Here is an 18687-nt window from a genome sequence, read left to right on the forward strand (position 1 = left end):
GTCAAGATGGGGTAATGGAATAGTAAATAGTAGTAAACTCAATTGTGATATTTTTTATTCTTGTTTGACAATGTTCATTTAGATAATATTCATAGAAAGAAAAAATATTTGTTTACCAAAATTATTGGTGAATTATTCACATATAATTGCATACAATGAAAACAAATTATGTTAACACTGATAAAAAATATATGTACAGTAACTGAAATACATTCACAGTATATCAAAATGTTTTAATTCTCACACAAGTAAAGACATTCAAAAGCTATAACAGAAATTAATGCTTTTAAAATTAAATTTGAAATTAATTTGTAAGAAATATGCAATGTTACATTTTATATATTTGAAAAAAAAGTATTATTATTTTGACATTTTTACCGTGCAAAACCTACAGTATATTGGAGGACAATTGAACATGCCTTCTGTCTGCTGTCTATAGGCCCTGTCAGTCAAACAAAGTGGGAATTATTCAGTAAAACAGCATAAAAATGCTGCTTATTTTTCAAAATCTGTTCAATTTAAAAACTACAAAGATTTTGCGCTGGCACAGTATAATTGCAAATACCCAAACAAATGGTCGCAGAAAAGGGATTCAGACTCAAAGCAAACCTAAAAACGAAATGCTGCATCCTCAAATCTCTACTGATTTCAAAAGACATTAAACCTTTGGTTAAAAAAACGGTCAGATGATAAAGTTGGATTTTCATACTGGCAAATAGTCCAGCAGAAAATTTGGGAGTCTAAATACTTTAAATTAATATTTTAAATTCTTTTATAAACAAAATACATGAAAAACCCAAAATGAATGCATTATGTTTTCACTTTGTTGAATCAAAGGAATGCGGAACTTCATTGAGACACTTTTTCACACACAAAAAAAGAAAAAAACATTTGAACAATTTATTTTGCTTTTAAACAACAATTTATTTAAATACTATCCATACTACACATTGAAGTTCCTCGTTTATATTAAATATCAATGTATGCATTCATTACTATACACTTTCAAGACAAACACAAAGTTTTTATGTTATGGTTTTCACCAAGGTTTACCTGTTACATCAGAAAATGGTCATCCTAAATTTTAAATATTTAAAGAATTATTGTTTTTCTATTTCTCTATAGGATGGAGGGGGGTCTATTTCACATTCTTCATAATCAGGGGGAGGATCCAGAGGTGGCAGTGCAAAGCCTGAGCCTGGTTGATTTGGAAAGTCGGAGCTTAGTTGTTGTGGAAAGACTGACCCTGGTTGCTGTGGAAAGCCTGAGCCTGGTTGCTGTGCAAAGTCTGAGCCTGGTTGCTGTGGAAAGCCTGAGCCTGGTTGCTGTGGAGAGTTGGAGCCTGTTTGTTGTGCAAAGTCCATGCCTGGTTTTGATGTAAAGCTAGAGCTTAGTTGCCGTGCAAAGCCTGAGCCTGGTTGTGATGTAAAGCCAGAGCTCAGTTGCCGTGCAAAGCCCGAGCCTGGTTGCTGTGCAAAGCCTGAGCCTGGTTGCTGTGCAAAGCCTGAGCCTGGTTGCTGTGGAAAGCCTGAGCCTGGTTGCTGTGGAAAGCCTGAGCCTGGTTGCTGTGCAAAGCCTGAGCCTGGTTGCTGTGCAAAGCCTGAGCCTGGTTGCTGTGCAAAGCCTGAGCCTGGTTGCTGTGCAAAGCCTGAGCCTAGTTGCTGTGCAAAGCCTGAGCCTGGTTGCTGTGCAAAGCCTGAGCCTGGTTGCTGTGCAAAGCCTGAGCCTGGTTGCTGTGCAAAGCCAGAGCCTGGTTGCTGTGCAAAGCCTGAGCCTGGTTGCTGTGCAAAGCCTGAGCCTGGTTGCTGTGCAAAGCCTGAGCCTGGTTGCTGTGCAAAGCCAGAGCCTGGTTGCTGTGCAAAGCCAGAGCCTGGTTGCTGTGCAAAGCCAGAGCCTGGTTGCTGTGCAAAGCCTGAGCCTGGTTGCTGTGCAAAGCCCATGCCTGGTTGTGATGGATAGCTCAAGCTTAATTGACGTGGAAGACCCGAGGCTGGTACCTGTATAAAGCCCGAACCTGGTTGCTGTACAAAACCCGAGTTTAGTTGCCATGTAAAGCATGAGCCTGGTTGTTGTGGATTTCCAATTGCATTGGCAGTGTTTGCAGGTGGTATTACTTCAGGTTGAAACATGGGTAAGACAACAATAGGGAGTTTAACTTCAGGATCTTTTGCAAATTCAATGTCCAGATAGATCTGAAAAGAAAAGAAAATGTTTTTTTTATGTTAATGGGGTTTTTTCATAACAAAACTTATTATATTGACAGTGATTATGCATATTATCGGTTTGAGTCTATTTGATTAAAAAATGCAACAGAGCTCACTTGCAATGAAAGGTTTTCCTGATGTTGAATTAACTTTTTTATTACGATAGAGTGATAAGTTTAACTTTTTTGTCTAATCAAGAAAATCAGGGTTAAAAAACAGTAAAAAGATGGCAAAACCTTTCAGCAATGGCAGACAGCTGCTGAAAATTTAATTATTTCTCATAGATGTATAAAAGACTTATTAATTTGTGTTCTTTTTAAAGGTGCAGCTGAAAAACCATTTTAACAGTAAAGTCTCACATGTCCCAGGAATGGGTGGACCAAAGACCAAGTGTCTAGTATCATTTTATTGCTTTTTCTTGTTGCTCTCAAATTCCTCACTTTTCAGTAAATTTTAAGCATGTTTTTAGGAATTTCCTATGTTTTTGTTGTTACATGTACCCCAGTTGAAAATAAAAGAAAACCCCTCTAATTCATAATGAATTGTAATGTTTTGATCTATTTTTTTTATAACAAAAAGTCAATGTTTGGTATATTATGTTGGGTAAAGATTACCCGGCAAAAGTGATGGTGTAACCTTTTATAGCGAAAGTGTTCTATAGGGTGAATAAATGAAATCTGAGGGAAAAGGAAAATAAGTTATTGTTTTTTTATTATTTGCTTTCTCAGTCTTTACTTGGGTGTTGTTCTTTTTAAATTAAAAAGTAATATAACTTTAAAAAAAAAAGACTTTTAGTTAGTTACAAGAAGTCCTTCTATCAATGTGGTATGATTTCTAAACTACAGAGCAGTTCTTACCTATTGAAGCGCTTGTGTAGCGTCAAAACCAGAAATGCATTTTTTGACTCAAAATTAAAATGAAAAAGCAATACGCCAAAATGCTTTCTCATTTTAGTCTTCAACACTGCTTATTCTGTCACTTAATTAAAATGATAAAGAAAATGGTATTTGACATTTCTTTTTTAAAAAGATATCTGGTTAATGTGTAGCAGAAAATGAAAAAGCATTTCTGTTAATCCATTTTAATTTTGAAATTAGACATTTCTAAATGAATTTTGTTACATATTTACCAGAGAACTTCTCGTAAATGAAATGTCAAATACCATTTTCTTTATCAATTTAATTAAGTGACAGAATAAGAAGAAAAAGTGTTGAAGAAGAAAATGAAAAAGCATTTTGAAACATTGATTTTTCATTTGAATTTGATGCAGTTACATTTTGAAAATGAAAAAGCATTTCTGATTTTGACTTTTATTTTTAATTATGCTATAGAATTGCTTCCACACTTACCCTTAGCCTGTATTCCAGCTTTATGATGGAGCAGTTCAGAATGGAGGGGGCCAGCTGTGCAGGGATGGTGATGGTCTTGGATAAATGTCCTGATTCCTGAGAGGAGCCATCATCGATTCTGCCATTAAGAATTTTATTTGTTTCCTGTTTTTTGTGGCCCTGGGCGAAGTAACTCCTCTTCTCGTACAGTTCAAACTTTGGTTTCACTGAAGAAGATGAGCAATTGTTGATTTCAACTTTAAAGCTCAGGGCCTCACCTGTAAAATAAAGACTTCATATTTTATTTATTTAACACACATAAAAATTACTTTCTACTAAATTAAATGTTCTTTTTCAAATAAAATATGAGGAACTAATACAAGTCAGTCAGAGGAGAGAGTGAAATGTTGACTCAAAGGTGTTAAGTTCCACTTTAGTCATCTGTTGATCTATTTTTAAAAAGTACCCAGTGGTCTTTTAATTATGATGATGCTGTTTTTAGCCCAAATCTACGGTGGCTGACAGGGCTCACACTACATACAAAAGAAACAACGCAACGGCATTACCCGAAGCACAAGGAAATTACCCGCAACACAACGACATAACCGCAGCAACAGCATAAACCGCAGCACAACAGAAATGAGGACTTTTTTTGCCTACCGGTGGAAAAAAAACAATTCAGTTTCAAACTATTCTGCGTTCCTGAGGGCTGCATGATATTTGGACAAGTTTAGGGTGTTTTCTTTCTAGATAACGTAATTGCTTACAAATGTACGTTTGTCTAAAACACAGTGACATCTGCATCTAACGCTCTTTGTCTTTTTTTTTTTAAATTACGATTTTTAAGTCATAAATTTACGAGAAAAAAACTCGGAAATTTACACGTTTTTATCTCATAAATTTACAATTTAAAATCTCGTAAATTTACAAGAAAAAAGTCAAAGATTAACAAGGAAAAATCACAAAAGTTTTCTGTTTATCGGAGGCTAGCTAGAAGATGAAATATGTGGAGCCTTTTGTGAAGCTTTATTTCCGGAAGTTTAGAAAAAGGATGGATGCAAGGTTTGTTAAGTAAAGACTCACCTTGCATGTAACCCCTCTTTGGGGTGTGAACATCCAGAGAAACATTTCCAGACCCAGAAGAAAGGCCTTTATCCTTACACCCACTTTGAGGTTCCTAAAAAGCAAATCCCCACATTAAACCAGACTATTGAAAGGTTCCTTTACTTCCACGGCTTCAGTCACACTCAGTCAGACTTCCGCTCCTCCTAACCTGCAATCCGTCCATGTTTGATTTGGACACAAAGGTGAAGTGCGCTTTGGCTTTTTTGGTCAATTTTAAGGATTGTTTCAGCTCTGCTTTCACTTTATGGATGACTTTGCCAACAGGTGAGTTGAAAGTTGATGGCATGTCTCTGCAAAATAAACAACATAATTCTGAGGGTAAGAAAGAAAAGAATAATTTAAAATTTTATCAGTATCTTTTTTTGTGTGTTGTTTTAGGATAAGTATATACAGTAAATACAAAATACCTCTCAGGTATCTTGAAGCTAAATAGAAACTCGTGTCTTCCTTTTCCTATGAATACAGTGCCTGACATGAAAATAAAAAAAAGTCAAATCTGTCAAAATTGAGCATAATGACAAAGATTTCATATGTCACCATCTTGTCTCACCTGCCAATACATGATGTTTGACGCTGTAGAATTTCTCATTCGCCCAGTATACATGATGTTTGTCTCCCTGGTTCTCCCGCCAGCAAACCCGAGCTCTTCCTTTACCAACGAAAACAAGCGATTTGATTTTGAGTCCCTTTGTCGTCTCTAAAACCACTTTCCCAGTCATGGTGTCTCCATTGGTAAAGGTCTTTTGGATGTTTATAGCGTTGTAATGAATTTCAAAAGTTTTAATCGTCATTTTGAGCCGAGAAAAAAACAAAAAAACAAGACAATGCAAGCCAGAAGAGAAGCTAAACAACTGAAGTTCACTTAGACAGCTGCCTTCCTGTGTCATTTCCACCTGTAAATCCTGAACAACTAGTTTTTCTAGTTTCACACAATGCGGAAACAGTGAGGCCTGTGGCCCCCAAAGCTGTAAGACTGCAGGTTTGCTATTTTAAACAAGATGAATGATTTCTTTGCTCTTTAGTGTTGTTTCCTTGACACTGTAGAGTTTGCAGGTTTGCACAAGGAGTGGTCCAGTTCAGAAAATTGCAGTCAGAAAGTTCTTAATATGCCAAGAACCATCAAGAAATATAAGTAACACTTTAAAAACAAGGGTCCCTTTATTAATGTTAGAAAACACATAATTAAGAACTGCTTTGCATTTCTAAGTGTATTATTTAAGGAATTATTTAGCAGGTACTGCTTATTAGGGTTTCCAACATTTATAAAGGGTTAAGTCAGGCTAAAAACATTAAAGAAAACCTTTTTTTACCTCATGCTTCATAACTCTCAACAACAACCATAGGAAATGATTAATTCAGACATTATTAAGGCTTTATTAACACTGTTGTTCATGCATAGATCATGCTAAGCAAGCACTATGGATATATAAGGCCAAGTTATTGCGTAGAGAAACTTTTTTGATTTAGTGCATTATTTAGTAGTTAACTGATGTTTATAAGCAATAATAAAAGTTTCTCCATGCATTTGATAGGGTTATGTAGTCATAATGCTTTCTTAGCGCTTTGTATACATGAACAACAATGTTAGTATATGTAAAGCCTTAATAATGTCTGAAGTAACCATTTCCTATGATTGTTTGCTCAGCATTAGGATGCAAAAGGTAAGAAAGGTTTCATTTGACGTTTTTTAGCCTGACCTATAAATGCTGGAAAATCTCATAATTGCTAGCTAATTCATTAAATGATACAATTATTAATGCAAATTAATGCATGAAAGTGTCTGTTAACACATTATTTAATAGTTAAATAATGCTTAATTATGCATTTACTAACATTTATAAAGGAACCCCTATTATAAAGTTTTACAGAAATGTATAAAATACAAAGTCACATTAGTTTTATACTAAAGATGTGCAATTCTCATCCCTCCTTCCACTCCAATTCTTGGTTGCGCCATCGGGATGAAGTAACAAGCCCTTCACCGAGCAACGACTACTCCCTTACGCTGACCCTGGGATTTTATGGTGGATTTTGAGCTACTTACAGCAGCTTCCATCAGACTCCTCCTCCGGTGTGTTTTATCTTCAAAGACTGGACACTTGACGGCCTGTTCTTTCCTCAAGGATAGACATGAAACACTTCCATTGTGCAAGGCTTCCCATGAGACAGCTGGTTCGGCAGGCATGGAATGTTATCTCTGCTGTCAGAACAAGAATCTGCACAGGAATGTGTGTCTGTGTAAAAATGTGTGTGCAAGCAATCTGCAAATGTTACTGGTGTCGTGGTTTGGCCTTTTCATCCCAGCATAAAACCAGGGCTTGAATTCGGTCTCATTACATCACTGCTCTGCTTCGTTTATGTTTAATGAAGTTGAAAAATTGTGTTTAAAATTGATAAACTGATAAAAAACTAGATTAAAAATTAATTAAAAATTTTTGTTAAAGCAAAGCTAAAGAGTGTAGGATGTCTTTCTTTGGTCATCTTCACTCAATCTCAAAATGTTCAGACAAAAAAAAGTAGAAGGAAACACCTCACAAATTATTTTTGACCAAGTTTTATTATTAATTATAAAATTAATACATTTCATAATTGATTATATTAAAGCCCAGTACAATGTTGCGGCATTCCAAAACATTTAAACTTAAAATACACCTATTGGCCCATTTATGGTGTTGCTCTTATGAATCCAGGTACTTGTGTATTGTTGAACATTCTGAATTAATTTTGGAATTGTCAACAGAGGAAAGCCGTTGTGGTGGATGTGGCAGTGCCAAGCGATGGGAACATAAGGAAGAAGGAACATGAGAAACTGGAGAAATACCAGGGACTCCGAAAAGAACTGGAGAAAGCCTGGAAAGTGAAGGTGACAGTGGTGCCTGTGGTATTTGGAGCACTCGGGGCAGTAACCCCCAAGCTGGAAGAGTGGCTACAACAGATACCTGGAAAGACGTCAGACCTCTCAGTCCAGAAAAGCGCAGTGCTAGGAACAGCTAAGATACTGCGCAGGACCCTCAAGCTCCCAGGCCTCTGGTAGAGGACCTGAGTTTGAGTGAGAAACCACCCGCGGAAGGGTGAAAGAGGAATTTATATATATATATATATATAAATATATATTTTTTTTTTTTACATGAAAGCAGGGTTTCATCCTGGTTTATATTGGTGGTGGTTGTGTAATCATGTGGGGAGGGTTATTTTTAGCAAACAACTGAACATCCTACAACAATGTCGTTGATGCAGACCAAGTCCACTCCTTTATTATTATAGTTCGTCTACTGTCTGATTGCCACTTCCATTAGGATATTGCATCATGTTAACAAGTTTAAATTATTTATTCACTGTATGCCAAAGAACTTCTTAGCCTCCAGATTCACAAGAACTGATGTTTATTTCGGGAACAAATTTTAAAAGTGGCCAAAAATGTTTTAAAGATGTATGAACATTTTGAATAAAAAACTCACTAAAACTCTAAACCCTAATACTGATGTTTCTAAGAAAAATCATTTCAAGAAGGGTACATTCCATTAAAATCTTAGGAAGGAGGAGCAGAAGCTTGAGTTGGTGCTGATGATCCAAAGCTCCAGATAGAAGCAGCTGGGTTCCCAAAAGGTTCAGCGTCAAACTGAGCATATGATGATGATGATGATGATGATGCATCTGGAAGCATTTGAGAAGCTGGCAGAATGACTATGTCAAACTTGACCTCTGGATCTGAAGCATACTTGATGTCAAGGTAAACCTGTGGAAAACACCAATGTTTGTCAGTGTTGTCTTGTTTTATAGCCACATTTAAGGCTATGAATTTAAGATCTTATCACAATCTAAAGTAATTTATCCAAATAAAAATATAACAGTAAATGATCAGGTAGCAAAGTAAAGAAACATAAAAAGTGCTCCAGCCTGTCCCAGCCACTGTTGGGCAAAGGCAAAGTACACCCTGGACAAGTCACCAGTTTTTCATGGGCTACACACACCTAATCCATCAATGAATTAAGCGCGTTTTTCTACCGTGGTAGAAAGCTGGAATGCCCAGTGAAAAACCCACACATGCACTGAGAGAACATAAAAGCTTCACAGAGAAAGGTGAGAGTGTTAAACCACTACTCCACTTTGTAGTCCAAGTAACTATTCAGTTTATCAAAAACAGGACAAATTTACAAAAATGCTTCAGGGATCAACTTTTTTATTCACATGTCATATTTTTGTAAGCCTAAGCATCTTTTCATTTCAGCTTATGTCTAATTTTCAATGAGTTCTATCCTAGAGTTACTGCAGAACTGCCTTGTGGGATTAACTCCACGTTTGAGCTATATCATTAGCTTTCAGAATATGATTGAATGTTCCTCAACGTAATTGATTTTAATGAACTTTATGTGGTTCTTTGACTTTAGAGATGCAGTTGAGAGAAAACATTTTTTTAAATAAATTTACAGTAAACTCACAAAATTCTTATCCCTTTGAACCCCTGACTTTTTCAGTAAATATGAGTGTTACTTCAAGATCTGTGTTGTTGACCTTGTCCAATCGTTGCTCACCTTGAGTCTGTACTCTGCTTTGATGATGTTGCAGTTGAGGATGGATGGCTCAGCATCATGGGGGATGGCAATGACCTGTGTCACTGTTTGGGATACCTTCTGTGGAATGGGAGATCCTTCCTCTTTAATGAGCTCTTTAGTGTGGACTTTTCTTCTCCCTTTTGCAAAAAAACTCTGCTTTCTGTAAATGCAGTACTTGGGCTTGATCTCACGAGAGGAGCCGTTTTTGATGAATGACACCACCTTTATTCCTTCACCTGTAAGAAAGAGCAAACGTGCATGTCAAACCAAAACTTGAAATCAAACCACCATTTCAGCGCCCTTACCTTGAAGGAAGCCAGATTTTTCAAGATTTACTTCCATAGCCAAAGACCCTGAGGTGAAGACCTTCATTTTCTTGTCCATAGACATGCGTTGTGGTGTCTAAAAAAAGACAAGTAAACAAACACAAAAAAGCATTAAAAGATAACAGTAGAAAGCTAAATAACAAAACAGCAGGACACACCTTAATTGAACCTTGGCTTTTGTGAAAATGCTCAAATAAAGAAGATAAAGTAGCCCATAACATTTAGCAGGTCAATCTCTTAGTGTGCAATGTTAAAATTCAAATAAAGTTACCCCCTGATCCAGTACTATTTCCTGTAGTACCTACCTGTAACGCAGAGATGTCACTGAGGTCAGCTTTTGACAGAAAGTTGACAGTTGTGGATTCTTTCTTGTCAGGCCTCATGGATCTGCTCAAACAGGCCTCCAATGAATATACAATTTTACCATGAGGACCTTTGAAAGACGATGGAACATTCCTAATGAGCAGGAAAGAGATCACCAATGAGAAACAGTTACTTTCATGATACTTTTTCAAGATTATTTCAAGAAATTTCATTAAAGGCAATATTTTTTGAATTTTTTTAAAAAACATAGTCATAAAACATTTAAAGACATAAGACATGAAACATCTGCAAACAATCTAAAAGTCTAAGTTTCATTTTTCTAATTTAAGACCATAGAAGAGATTTTTCTTACTGGGCAGGAAACTGAAAGGTGAATGGATAGACATGGACTCCTGGGGCCACAACACTGGAATCTTAAATACACACAAAAAAAACACATGAACATGCTCATTAATTGGAAACAGTGATTGAAAATCTTACTTTTGATTCAAATGAAATCAGAGAAGCATAAAACATTAGGGCCTGGATTTCGTCAGACCCACTATGGGGTGCAGCTAAGTCTGGGTGTGTAGAGAGTCCCTAAAATGCATAAAAAAGCACGCTAGCATCATATCAGTTCATCAATCTTCTCCTTTGATCTATTTGATCAGTCTCACAAGTTTTATGTTGAAGGCTTTTCCTGACACTACCCTCTGCCTTTCCCAGGCTTGTGACCGGCACAAGCAGGACACTGGTTTGTGCCCCATTGAGGCTGCATTCATCTTTTTATTTAAGTCAGTCTATTGATCTGTCCGTCCATTCTAATGTTTATTTGTCCTTTATTGTGTAAAAGTCTTTGTGCACTTCAGAAACGTATGCACTTTTGATGTCAAAACGTTCAGCACATTCGGGTCATTCTTGGTTTTATTTAAGGTATTTGTATATTTTACCCCCCCCCCCCCCCCCCGCGCAATTTTTGTGAATTTTCAGCCCCATTGCAATGAATTATTCTTCAATTACCATGCAAACTATGCAATATTGGTATCAAAATGTTCAACACGTTAAGGACATTCACACATGTACATTTTGGTATTTATATCTTCTATGCATTTTAATGTATTTTGCAATTAATACCAATTTTCAGCTCTATAGAAATGCAAACCTATGCAATACTGGTATCTAAATTTTTATGAGGTTCATGACATTACTGCTTGTACTTTTTGATATTCTTATCAATTAAGCTTTTTTTTTTTAAATGTATTTTTGGCGATTTTTCCATTCCATAGAAATGCACTGCAAAACCTGTGCAATATTGGTATCAAAACGGTCAGCATGTTCAAGACATTCCTGCTTGTAATTTTGGTATTCTTGTCTTTTACGCCTAATAAAATTTAACGCAATTTGCTAATATTTTAGCAACCTGCTATCTTCGTGACTATTTTCAAGAATTTTAAGTCATTTAGCAACTTTAGCATTATGCAAATTACTTTAGCCTTTTCAGCAAATCCCTTCAGCAATTAAAGTAATTTGCATCAGTATGTTTAGCAGACAGCTTTAGCATCTTCAGTGACCACATTAAACAAGAAGCATTCACACTAGCATTATCGCAGGTAATGCAACGTTTCTAGTTTTATTTTTTGTTTTTTTTGTTGTTTTGTGTACGTGTTTTTTCTATTGCTTTTTTAAATTTTTATTTGTGGATTTTTGTGAGCCAGCACATTTTTGGAGGGGGGGGGGGGGGGGGCAGTCACTGCTTTTAAAGGGGCATTTCCCCCCCTTTGCCCGTGCCTATATCCGTCCTTGTATAAAGACACAATGACATAACAACAGTATTTCTTCACAAAAAGTCTTGATTGAAAGCTGAGCTAAAAATATACTCTTATAACGCTTTGAAGGTACAATTGTGCACTGTTGTGGTATTTAACAGCAAACATAAAATCAATATCTTCTAATTGGAAACTGATAAAAAATCTATGAAGAATTGAAGAATAAATGAAGATTGAAATGTTGAAGCAGAATATATCCTGCAAAACTTAAAGCTTATTGTGGTTTACCCTTAATTTACTAAATAAGCAGTAGAAGGAAAGTCGTTACCTGGAGTGCTATAAACTTACTCACTCATATGATAATAATTAACCTGAGGGCTATTGGCAGCTTCTGAACTTTACTTTGAAAAAACACAATTGACCCAATAGACTGAAAATAAACAGAAAACACTCATCAAACACACATCCCAATACTTACATTCTGAGCTTCGGTTTACCAGCTGGACGTATTCACCATCTTAAAAGAAAACCAAGTTTTTTTTATTGTAGGTACAAAAACAAGGTCTGTGTTTGTTTGTCACGCATCGATTTTAATGATACATTTTTTCCCCATAAACAGTATACTAATTTTCAAAAAATAAAAAGGAAATTCTAACATAAATGTACATCCTTTAAAAAGCAACAAGCAAGGAGTGAAGACTCAAATCAAGTGCTTATTGATTATTGCTTGTCTTCAGAAAACGTTCATTCATGATTTCAGTAAACAGTAGCATGAAACACACCATGTAACAGATATGTAATACTCATTGATTATAATCAGAATACAATTTCATTCACCACATTGTTGAGTTCCCTATGATTGTCTGTAGAATGGAATATATTTGCGTCATCAGCAAATAATATGAGTTTTAAAAGTTTTGAAACATTGAACATATTATTTATGTAAATTAGCGCTAGTCCTCTTATCCCATACACCTGTTTGTCAAGTAGGATGTCATGATTGAGAGTGTCAAATGTTTTTTAAGTCAATGAAAATTCGAGCAGTATATTTCTTTTTGTCCAGAGCATTTGGGATTTCCTCCACAGCATCAATGATAGCCAATGAGGTTGGTCTGTTTTCTCTAAAACCATATTGGTTTTCATTTTTAATTATATGTTTATGGATCTTACAAATTCTATAAAACCAGCGAATAGAAAAACTAAACTCACCCTTAGAGTCTTTGCTTTGTATGAAGTACTGCTTCATGGTGAAGAATTTCTCCTTGGAGTGGTACACAACGGTAGTCTTACCGTACGTCTCTGACCACGTAACATCAGCCTTTGCCTTGAACTTAACAAACAGGGACTCGATCTGGCAGTCTTTACCCATTTCCAGGGTGACTTGTCCTGTCATGAAGTCTCCATTTGTGAAGGTGTTCCTTTCATTGATGGGGTTGTAGGTAACCTCTAGCTTTTTCACTGTGGACTCCATGGTTTGCTGCAGTCCAACAGGTCGAGCTCTTAGCACACACAGGTGTGTCTGTGATGAAACTAGTCGATTTATATTCACCTCATAGCCCCACCCCATGGAAAAGTACAGCAGATAACTGAAGTGCACCATAAAATCAGTCAGTTTAACCCTTTTTTTCTATTCTGACCAAATCTGTGTGATTTAATAGTTTATTCTCTGAAAATACTTTAAACATTTAGGGAATTAAGTTACAAAAAACACATAATTTTAACCCAAAAAGTATTTAACTTTGGTATGACTGGGTTACACAGTTCTTCTGGCGTTCACGCTCGCACACACCCACGTCACGTGCGCATTCACACGCACACACGGATTCGTAACCACGTCATTTACATCCACTTACCCTTTCCATTCCGTCCCTATCCCCCTGCAGGTAGCCCTGAGTGCACGCTGGGTTGCCGACTCATCATCCTCGCGCATACATTCACACGTAGACACACGACGCCAACATTAGCGTTGGTTTGTTTACCCGGAAGTGGTCACCGATACCGGGTCATGTGACGCATCTTTCATTGTTTGTATTTATTTTTATTGATGATTCTTGGAAGCTCTGTAAAGAACACAGAATGTTTCTTTGTATGAACCAGTTTATTGTTGTATGTTTATTTCTGTTCTTGAACTTTGTGAATTCTTTTCCTCTTTCTTTGGACTGATGGAGAGCAACGCCCAGGAGGAGGGGCTTACCATTCACAAGAGAACCTGCCACAGGTGTCAGTGTGGGAGTCTGAGAGGAGAAGTCGGAGAGGCTGCGAGGAAGGCTATGTTGGTTGGCCTTTGTGGAGCAAGTGGTGTAAGTGGTGTGCTCTATTCTTGAATAAAGTCAAGAATACTTTCACCTTGGCACCTCTGCCCTTATTTCCTGACGGGACCCACGACACCCCCCCAATCAAATCCGTTAATGTTGAGTGTCAAGCAGAGAGGTATTGCATACCGTCTTTGGTATGACTCAACCATGGAATTGAACCTTCCAGGTCTCAGGGCAGAGACTATGAAACACCAAATTGTCATCCAAATGATAATAGTTAACAAGTATCCTACTAATTGAATTGATCTGATAAAAAACATCGTTGTAGGCTAAATCTTTTCCAAGTATCCAGGTTATCTTAGAAAAAAATTCGGTGTAACATGCCAATATTTTTTTCTGTTATGATATTCCTCTACATTTTCAGATCAGGAGCACAACTAGTACTTCATGTGACAATGTAAGAGCTGGGTGGTTTGAAAATCACTTTTACTGACACCTTTGACTGTTTATTCTTACAGTCAACTTAGACTGGAGATTGTATTCGAAGCTAAAATGCAAGACATGAAATAAAAAAAATTTAAAAAAGAAATTCAAACAGCAGCATCGACTTGTGCCAATGCACTTAAACCAAAAAAAAAAAAAAGTATTTTGGTTTGCCATTGCATTCTGAGAAACCGGTAAAAAAGTTTCCATGACAGGAATTTTATTTTACATTGTGTTATTAGAGTTTATATTGAGGTTTAAAGTCCCACTCCAATCATCTTTTGATTTGTTGTAAAAGCGTTAATGGTCTTTTAAATATGACTATGTTGTTTCTAACCAAAAATTTAAAAAAAGTATAATTTTCCATTTTTCATAGTTTATGCAGAGCGTGAGTAGTTCAAAAGAAATTCCCCTCTGAGTTGGAATCGTTGGCCCAAAGCAACCCCACCCACACTTCCTATCATCCATCTGTTACTGTGCTCTGTTGCTATCTTACAGCCCCTTGTAACCCCAACCTAAAATTACCGTTGCAAGAAAAATGATCTATCCAGCCATACATTTGGATTTGAGCCAAATACCAGCTCAGACGAAGAAAACAAAAACACATATTGATCGATTCGTCTAGAAGTGGATGCATCAGAATTGAGCAGAGCAGGGAGGTAGTGACTTGCCGTTTTAACTTGTGTGTCACTCTTGAAAGTTTATTTCCAACTATATTTTGTCGTCTGCTCCTAGATTACAGTAATTTGAATAAATACATACTCAGAAATGCAACTTTAAGCTTAATTCTCTTAATAAATATGATCCATCATAAGAAAAATGCCACAAGAACATTTAAAAACACCAAAAACATTCAGTCATCAGTCTTTGGTTGCACCTGCATGGTAGCAGTGTCTGGGTTTAGTCTGGCTAAAAAAACAATATTCATTTTAAAACACCACAAAACAGATTCTCTGTTGTTTTAAGTGTACATGAATGCAGCTCATAAACAGACAACTTCGCATCACAAAACACAAACACAGAGGAACAATCATTATTTGGAGACAACTCTGCTTTGTGCCAGGTCAGGTCCTATATCTCAAGGTAGTGCTGGAGCAAAGGGCAAAGGTCGCAAAAGGAGGGGCACCAGACTCACATGACCTGAAGAGTTGTTAGCCGCCTGTAAGATGAGGTCACGGAATCTTTGGGCTTTTATTATAGACTTAAAGGAAGAAAAGAATGTCTGTATTTTTTCTTTTGAATAGACCTGAATAGGAAAGAGTCCCTGTTTTATCTTTTTCATTGATGAACACACACAGAATAAAAAATGTGTTGCGAGTCAGAGCTGGTAGGACTTATAAAATTATTTTTTTTGCAACCTGCCCTGCAATGTGTTTAATCCAGTGTAGGTCCTTAGGCAGGACCCTTCACCCTGCTGCCTGAACTGTGTAGTCACAAGGGGACCCAAGACTGGATCTCCCTGTGCCGCTCCCCAGCCCGGATGAAATTCAGGGTTGTGTCAGGAAGGGCATCCGGCGCAAAAAAACTCTCTGCCGACCACCTGTGCAAATCAGTGAAAGCTGACGGGATTTGCCGGAGGTATGTTGACAAAAACATGAAAACTTTGAGAATTTAAAGATTGGTTGTATGATTTTTTAAACAGAGCTCATAAATTAACCAATAGGATTGTTACACATTAACTCACCGTACTGAAAAAAAAAATGTTGAAACAGAAACATTAACATTTGCTTTGGGATCACCCAAAGGTCCTGTGAAATCTTTGTTTATTTATTTATAATGGATTTTAACATAATAATCATTTTTTAGATTCCAAAAGAGATTAAAAAATGGTTCTGTTAATGTTAAGTAAATAAAGACTTGTCTTCTTGCAGTATATTTCACAGAGCGCATTAGTTATCTTAGTATAAAAAACTGATAATGGGATTTACATGGAAAAATTCTAGACAGTTTCTCACTCTTCAACATAAGCTAATATTTTTTGTGTATATGTTCTTTTACATTTAATTGTTTAAGGAGTGGGTTTTTTGTTTGTTTGTTTTTTGTCTGTCAAAGAAAGAAAAAGGGATATATGAAAAAAATAAAGAAAATAAACAAAGTCGGTGATTTGGAAACTTTCTATGTAAAAACTACAAATGTCAATAGCGTACAAACAAAATTTGAGTGCATCATAGATAATCAGTCCGCTTTACATTGATTCCTCCCTAGTAGTAGATTACAGGCTCTGTCTATCAACCTAAGAGCAAACTCACAAACATCATGGTGCCTATGATAAAAAAAAAAATCTGTGCTTTTCAAACTTAAAAAATGTTCACAAGTTTGCATTGAACCACCTTAAGAGGGCATGACGCCAAAATATTTAGATGTTTATTGGAATTGATTTCCCCCTCCTGACATGAAAGAAGCGGAAAACATGTCTGATCCGTTGTAAGACCTCGTCTGCTCCTCCTCAGACACCGCAGGCAGGACGACAATGTTGAACTTGGACTCTGGGCCACCCCCAAACTTGACATCCAGATAGAACTGTAAATGGAAAAGGATTTGTTTTCCAATATGCCTTGTTTACACAAAAATGCACCAACATCAGCTTAAGAAGACGTGCTTGAGCCTGTACTCCACCTTGACAATGTTACAGTTTAAGATGGAAAGACCTGTCATGGGTGGGATGTTGATGGTCCTACTGACAGTCTTACCTGTAGAGGGAGGGATGACTTCCCCCTCCTCCTTGAGAATAGTATTTGTTTCTCATTTTCTCTTCCCTTTTGCTGCACTTCTTGGATAGACAGTATTTGGGCGTAACATTGCGGGAAGATTTGTTATGAAAAACAGGAGAAATACCGGTTTCAATAATCCTTTCTGATTCAACAAATAAAGAGGACATCTAGTTGCAGTAGTTGCAGGTGTACACCTGTAATAACTGCATCAGGGAATGGACACTTCCTTGTTGTAGGTTTCTTTTTTTTAACCTGTATTCCCAACATGGAAGTCACATTAGTCGTAAGTCACATGGTAAGGATGAGTCTTGTTTAAAAGACACCAGAAACACAAGGATTTGCTGGACATCTGCCTGAGCACCAACTATATCAAGTATCAAGGGAAATCCTACAGGCAGAACCCCAGCTGTGGCACCCCTAGTGCCTAAGGAGGGAGTAGAAAACAAATGTTGGATCCTTCCTTGGAACCACACACTGGCTTACATATGTGGATTACACATGACACCCGGAAAGTGGAAGAATTGACCTGTAAATGTTAAATAGCGTATACTTTTCTACCTTCTTTGAAAGTACAGTCACAAACCTATTCACACACTGATGGCAGCTCTGCTGCCAGACACTGCCGCCAACCTTCCACCAGAGTCAAGGTGGGGTTCCCCAAGGACACTTTGACGGGCTCGGCAGGAATCGAACCTGCAATATTCTGATCAGAGGTCGACTGCCCTACCACTGCACCATGGCCACCCCTACTTGTAACATTAGGGTGGTGGACAACTACAAATAATTCAATCATGAACATGCCAAGGACCCTTCTCGGATTTGCTTTGTACATATCAAAGACGACAGATTTCTGAACACTGAGCTGTGAAGGAAACCCACCAACTTATTCAAGTATTTCATGTCTGACTCCCATCACCATGAGCCTCAACCACGAGGAATCAGAACATCACAGCCACTGTTTGTGAGTCATCGCATAAAGAATGCAGTACAGATAGATAACAGAGTATTTTACTGATAACATTTTCCATACCTTGTGTATGATGTCAGACTGATTGAAGCAGAAAGACCATGAGGCATTAACTTTGAGCTTTAGTTATAACCTCTTATTTGTTTCAATACTGCACCAAATTTACTGCTATGCCTCTTAGACCCAAGCACATTAGTTTATTTTTTATATCACTAATAAGAGTCTTTCCTTGCTTAATGAAAAACAGAGGACACTCCTTTATAGACAACATAGTGCACATTCTGAACAGAGAGGACAGATGGTCTGAAAGATGAGCTGTAAAATCATCGATGAGGTGAGAGTCTGAGGAATTTCTCGTCTCCCATGTACAACCTGTTTGAAGATCTTAGACCATGGGCCCATTCACACCTGCTACATGTGACTGCCACCATGTCTGAGCCCCACCAAGAAGTGGGACAGTAGCCGGCCATTCTAATACTAGCTTGATCAACAGACATCCAGTCATTTAACTTTAAAGAGGTCTTAGCTGGCTCTAACTTGAAGTTTAATGTCTTCTAGATTTATATTTTGAGTCCTGAAAAGCAGAATGCCATGTGACTCAAGATATTTTAAGACTGAAAGTACAAAACAGTAAAGATGCTGAAATGGCAGAAAAAATGTATGCTT

General features: G+C 37.1%; 2 protein-coding genes across 6 annotated transcripts; both read right to left on the reverse strand.

Moving 5' to 3' along the window:
• Positions 1 to 38: 38 nt before the first annotated feature.
• LOC110015622 (uncharacterized) lies at positions 39 to 6838 on the reverse strand. 2 transcript variants are annotated; one of them, XM_078952264.1, is made up of 7 exons: positions 6702 to 6838; positions 5208 to 5306; positions 5065 to 5125; positions 4806 to 4947; positions 4616 to 4709; positions 3554 to 3810; positions 39 to 2192 (listed from the first exon to the last, which is right to left on the reverse strand). In XM_078952264.1, exons 4-7 carry the CDS (start codon positions 4941 to 4943, stop codon positions 1101 to 1103), a joined length of 1581 nt encoding a protein of 526 aa, XP_078808390.1. In that variant the 5' UTR covers positions 4944 to 4947; positions 5065 to 5125; positions 5208 to 5306; positions 6702 to 6838; the 3' UTR covers positions 39 to 1100. The 2 variants fall into 2 exon arrangements, with proteins under 2 accessions (XP_078808390.1, XP_020561654.1); XM_020705995.3 differs by lacking the exon at positions 6702 to 6838 and having other exon boundaries at positions 5208 to 5684.
• A 357-nt stretch (positions 6839 to 7195) lies between these two features.
• On the reverse strand, positions 7196 to 13617 carry LOC101158533 (arrestin domain-containing protein 3). 4 transcript variants are annotated; one of them, XM_020705992.3, is made up of 8 exons: positions 13459 to 13617; positions 12815 to 13104; positions 12084 to 12122; positions 10213 to 10273; positions 9842 to 9992; positions 9516 to 9612; positions 9190 to 9446; positions 7196 to 8393 (listed from the first exon to the last, which is right to left on the reverse strand). In XM_020705992.3, exons 1-8 carry the CDS (start codon positions 13533 to 13535, stop codon positions 8187 to 8189), a joined length of 1179 nt encoding a protein of 392 aa, XP_020561651.1. In that variant the 5' UTR covers positions 13536 to 13617; the 3' UTR covers positions 7196 to 8186. The 4 variants fall into 4 exon arrangements, with proteins under 4 accessions (XP_020561651.1, XP_020561652.1, XP_020561653.1 ...); XM_020705993.3 differs by having other exon boundaries at positions 12815 to 13124; positions 13459 to 13614; XM_020705994.3 differs by having other exon boundaries at positions 12815 to 13082; positions 13459 to 13599.
• Positions 13618 to 18687: the final 5070 nt, after the last annotated feature.

Source organism: Oryzias latipes, chromosome 9 (assembly GCF_053564925.1).
Source record: "Oryzias latipes strain Hd-rR chromosome 9, Olatipes_Hd-rR_3.1".
NCBI lineage: Eukaryota > Metazoa > Chordata > Actinopteri > Beloniformes > Adrianichthyidae > Oryzias > Oryzias latipes.

Excerpts from the sequence above, each read along its gene's own strand:
- LOC101158533 (XM_020705991.3), bottom strand. The coding sequence starts at position 13,205 with ATGGTGCACTTCAGTTATCTGCTGTACTTTTCCATGGGGTGGGGCTAT. Across the intron at positions 9,993-10,212 it reads ACCTTTCAGTTTCCTGCCCA|GAATGTTCCATCGTCTTTCA; the intron begins GTAAGAAAAATC and ends CCTGCTCATTAG. Across the intron at positions 9,613-9,841 it reads GTGACATCTCTGCGTTACAG|ACACCACAACGCATGTCTAT; the intron begins GTAGGTACTACA and ends GTCTTTTTTTAG.
- LOC110015622 (XM_020705995.3), bottom strand. The coding sequence starts at position 5,544 with ATGACACAGGAAGGCAGCTGTCTAAGTGAACTTCAGTTGTTTAGCTTC. Across the intron at positions 4,948-5,064 it reads AGCTTCAAGATACCTGAGAG|AGACATGCCATCAACTTTCA; the intron begins GTATTTTGTATT and ends TTTATTTTGCAG. Across the intron at positions 4,710-4,805 it reads CAAACATGGACGGATTGCAG|GAACCTCAAAGTGGGTGTAA; the intron begins GTTAGGAGGAGC and ends TTTGCTTTTTAG.